General features: G+C 37.7%; 1 protein-coding gene across 1 annotated transcript; it reads right to left on the bottom strand.

Moving 5' to 3' along the window:
• Positions 1–1,712: 1,712 nt before the first annotated feature.
• Positions 1,713–3,911, bottom strand: LOC124387735 (SLAM family member 8-like). The gene is made up of 5 exons (XM_046852264.1): positions 3,785–3,911; positions 2,627–2,950; positions 2,289–2,555; positions 2,045–2,146; positions 1,713–1,953 (listed from the first exon to the last, which is right to left on the bottom strand). Exons 1-5 carry the CDS (start codon positions 3,846–3,848, stop codon positions 1,910–1,912), a joined length of 801 nt encoding a protein of 266 aa, XP_046708220.1. The 5' UTR covers positions 3,849–3,911; the 3' UTR covers positions 1,713–1,909.
• Positions 3,912–4,360: the final 449 nt, after the last annotated feature.

Raw genomic sequence — 4,360 nt, 5'->3', positions numbered from 1 at the left:
TAGGAGGAAAAGAGGAAGGCCAAGGAGAAGGTTCATGGATGTGGTGAGGGAAGACATGCAGGTAGTTGGTGTGAAAGAGGCAGGTGTAGAGGACAGGGTGGTATGGAGACGGATGATCCGCTGTGGCGACCCCTAATGGGAGCAGCCGAAAGAAGAAGAAGAAGATATTATTATTTGTTGGTGTCAAGCTGGCGAACATGACGCGGAATTAACTCAATCATTGTTTATTTATCAGTTCAACCAAAAACACTCACATAAGCCGTGAAAAGTAACAAACAAAAAGAATATCCACTCGGGACAAGTAATCCACAGCGAAAGCTAAATCCGGAAACGAAAGTAAAGCTCCAACGGCAAAGAGTTATCCACACAGAGACGGAGTCAGGAGACAGAACCAGCGGAGAATGCTGGTGGTCAAGGAACCATGAGATCACCAGCATGACCTACGAAAACCGACAGCCTGTGACTCGTGAACGTGAATCTATATATCTTATTCTTAACGAGTCACAGCTGTCTGCAATCAAAGCCGGCGCGGCATAGCGAAGGCAGCGTGACAGCTACCGAGCGGGGTGCATGGCAGCTTGATCCCTGACAGTTAGTAATATGATTCTAGTTTCATTTAGTCTTAAAGTCAGTGGAAATGTGCTAAAGTGCTGCTGCATTTCTTAAAAAAAAAACCTTTCTGTTCTTTAAAAATGCAATTCTTGTGTTCATATAAAATACAATGACATAGCAGCACTTTCTAGAATGGGTAAAACTTAGCATGTCATCCTTTTGCATACTTTATTTAAAATATGTTATAGTACAAATTTTAAACCAAAGTTGGTGGGTTACAAAACAGAGTTCATGTCAGGTTAGAATCATACTACAGACAATTTAAAACATAAAATCATTTGACTCTGACTTTCGAATGATTAAAACATTTTGTCTTAAAGTACATTAAAAATCAAATATTTTATTCTATGTACATACCATGAAGTATCACAAATATCAGTGCTCCAAAAGCACAATATGGTTGATGGTCCCACATTGCAGTCCTGCTGCAGCTGGGTTTAGACTGTTGATGCAAAACTACTCAGACTGTCCACGAGACTAAAAACACTTCCTGACTTGTTCAGTGTCTGAAACCAGTTATCTTGTTTAATCTAATAATGCTACTGAATGAGAAGTGAAGTTTTCTAAACTGATCTGAGGTCAATGGCATGTTTGCTGGGGCTGTTAAAGAACGTAATTGAACAGTATTGTGATAAAAATAAAAATAGATAATAATCTAAAAAAGAGAAGTTCAATTAATAATTTATCGCTAATTATTCATCATCTCTTTGTAGCTCTAACTGTGAGTAACATTTTCAACCAAAATAGTGACCAGCAGATAGGAAGAGGCTGCTACTAGACTGCTGATCAGTTTGAGCAGTGACAATGCAGCTGTATTGGTGCAACAGTGGCTAAAACTGAGGCTGAAATTGGCTCATGTAAAAGGACAATGAGCCTAAGTGCAGGCGTTTGAATGGTCAAGTCGAAGTTCTGACCTCAAACCGATGATATACTGTGGCGAGAGCTTTAGATAGATGTATGTAAATGAATGCCCTCAACCGTCAATGAATTGAAGCAGCAATGCAAAGAAGATTCAATTAATTACAGTGAGAATATAAAATACAATTATTACATTATATTAATACGATTGTAAAAAAAAACAGATTATGTAAACATGAAAATAATATGATTAATTTATTATTAAAATACTATTACAACACTATGATAATAGCTGCAGTAAACATGGCAGGGACTGTGTACAGATCAAAAACAGAAGAAAATGCAAAAAAACCTTAAAAGAGTTTATTCCTTTATTTATTTATTTGTATGTTTGTTCTGCAGTCTATTTACTGTACAGTTATGAAGTGGAGCTAAGCTTTTATTCCTCAATTACAGTATCAGCATACTGGCTGTCATGATCACCTGTAAAATAAAGTAAACAAATGAACAAACATAAATAAATAGAGAAAAACAAGGATTAATATAATATGGATAAGATAAGATTTTTTTTTACCCTGAGTCCCGTAACATTTTACACCAAGAATGATGGTCACCAAGAGATATGGAGAGGCTGCAACAAGACTACTGACCAGTTTGAGCACTGCCAATGGAGCATCTACATGATAAACACACACACACACACACACACACACACACACACACACACACACACACACACACACAATTAGAGTGTACAAACATTTTCTTTTTACACTCACTTACTGTACATTCAATACAGAAAGAAAAAGCAACTGTACCTGTTTTGGGCTGTTCAGCATTACAGCTCAGTGTCTCTATAGAAGTATTGGAGCTGACGTTGTTGGCTGCAGTGCAGTTTAGTGTAACGGCTTCTTCTGCTGGTGAGAGACTGAACTGCAGCTGAGCTCCATTTACATTCCTGTAGCCACTCCACCGGTAGGAGACGCTCTCAGCCCCAAATGCTGCACACTTCATATCAACGTCACAGCTGTTTGTGGACACCCTCCATGTCAGATTCTTCTCAATCTGGACTACTGTTATGGGGTCTGAACTTGTGTTAAAATACTTCAAGCTGGACCATATGGTTACAATTTAAAATAAATTTCTGTATACTTACTTTCAATATACACTGTAAATATCTGTGTTGGATACTGCCTTTCTGTTCCATCTACAAGCATTAAGAACATCCCAGAGTCTTGGGGTTGAAGATCTTGTACAGTTATCCCAACTTTATCATTCTCCTCCTTTAATCGTCCAGCGAATTGTGATTGCTGCTGTGAGTAGGCATGGCTCTGAGTGTACCCAGCAAACTGTTTCTCATTGAACTTCCACCTAACCGATGACACTGATTCTTTTGGATAGTTCACTGTAAGATCCAGGGAGCTCCCAATAGCTCTGTACACTGTCATTGTGTTTGTATCAGCTGAAACAACATACATACCTGCAGCAGGGGAAAATATAACATGAGTGGGGCATATAGGCAGCAAATGAATATGTTGACCTCAAATTTGATGTGTTAGAAGCAGGAAAAATGGGCAAGCATAAGGGTTTAAGCGAGTTTGACAAGGGGCCAAATTGTGATGGCTAGACAACTGGGTCAAAGCATCTCCAAAATTGCATTGCAGTGCTGTTTCTGGTCTGCTATGTTCAGTATCTAATAAACGTGGTAATGGGAAGGAACATTGGTGAACCGGAGACAGGGTCATGGGCGGTGAAGGGTCATTGATGCACGTGGGGAGTGAAGGACAACAAACTAACTTCTGGAGCTTAAACTGCTGAACTGCTAATGAATACATATACTAACAGAATAATGTGGTTTCCTGAACCATTTCCTTTTTGTAGAGAGAACAAGTGTTACAAGTGAAAATGTGTTAAACAGCAGTGGAGTCCTTTTCATTAGTAAAGGCTCACCGAATTAAAAAATGAGCAATTCATTTAATAGGCCCAGGATAACATACACATTATACTACACTTTTTACACCTCAGTTTCAGCATGCCATATTGCATGATTTGTATTTTTTTATTGTTATTATTTACCAAGTATAATTTGGTTCATGCTTTTAATGAACAAAGCAGTTTATCTGAGCTGTGCATGATTTAAAATCATATGCCCCTGACATATAGGTGCTGTGAATGTGCTGGGTGCTGAGGGAAGGCATGGCCAGTGATTACCTGACACTTATGAAGTTAGAAATTAAAAAAAATTAATTAATTATTAGATTATCAAAATAACACTTTTGCCATGCGCATGAAAAAGAAATAATTCCATACATACTGCAAAGAATCCCAATCAGCAGCTTTCCAGAGAATGAAAAACAATATCCATAATAGTCCTTCATTGCTGTGTTGGTGAACAGTTCTTTACTCTTTCTGCAGCTGGACTGAAACAGTTTTAAAAAAAAGTCTTCTTCACTCACTTACTGTGAGGTCTATTAATATATAAAAAGTTTCTTGTGCAACGACAAGAAGTGCATCAATACAAGTCATTGCAACGTGCAGTGTATTCTCTGCAAGTGTGACGGAGAGGCAGTCTCAATTCTCAAGAACTGACACACATCAAACAAAAAAAACCACAACCATTAAAGGTTATTTTTGCTTGTGGCCAGTTGGTTAAAGCTCCACTTGAGAAAATAAGTTAGATTTTTTTTTTTTCTATTTACTCATTGAACTCATATTTACTCAAATGAATGACTTATTTTCTGAAGCTATTATTTTCTCTAAATCTACTTTGTGAAAATGTCCATTGTTAAAAATACTACAAATACAATTGAACTGAATTTAAATTGCAATGCGATGGCAAGTCACCATGGTGTCACATAGGTTTCTGAAACAAAATCGAATGAATGTGCGG

This window comes from Silurus meridionalis, chromosome 6, assembly GCF_014805685.1.
Source record: "Silurus meridionalis isolate SWU-2019-XX chromosome 6, ASM1480568v1, whole genome shotgun sequence".
In the NCBI taxonomy this organism is placed as follows: Eukaryota; Metazoa; Chordata; class Actinopteri; order Siluriformes; family Siluridae; genus Silurus; species Silurus meridionalis.
The sequence above is the reverse complement of the archived record's forward strand: the minus strand, read 5'-3'. Positions and strand labels throughout refer to the sequence as shown.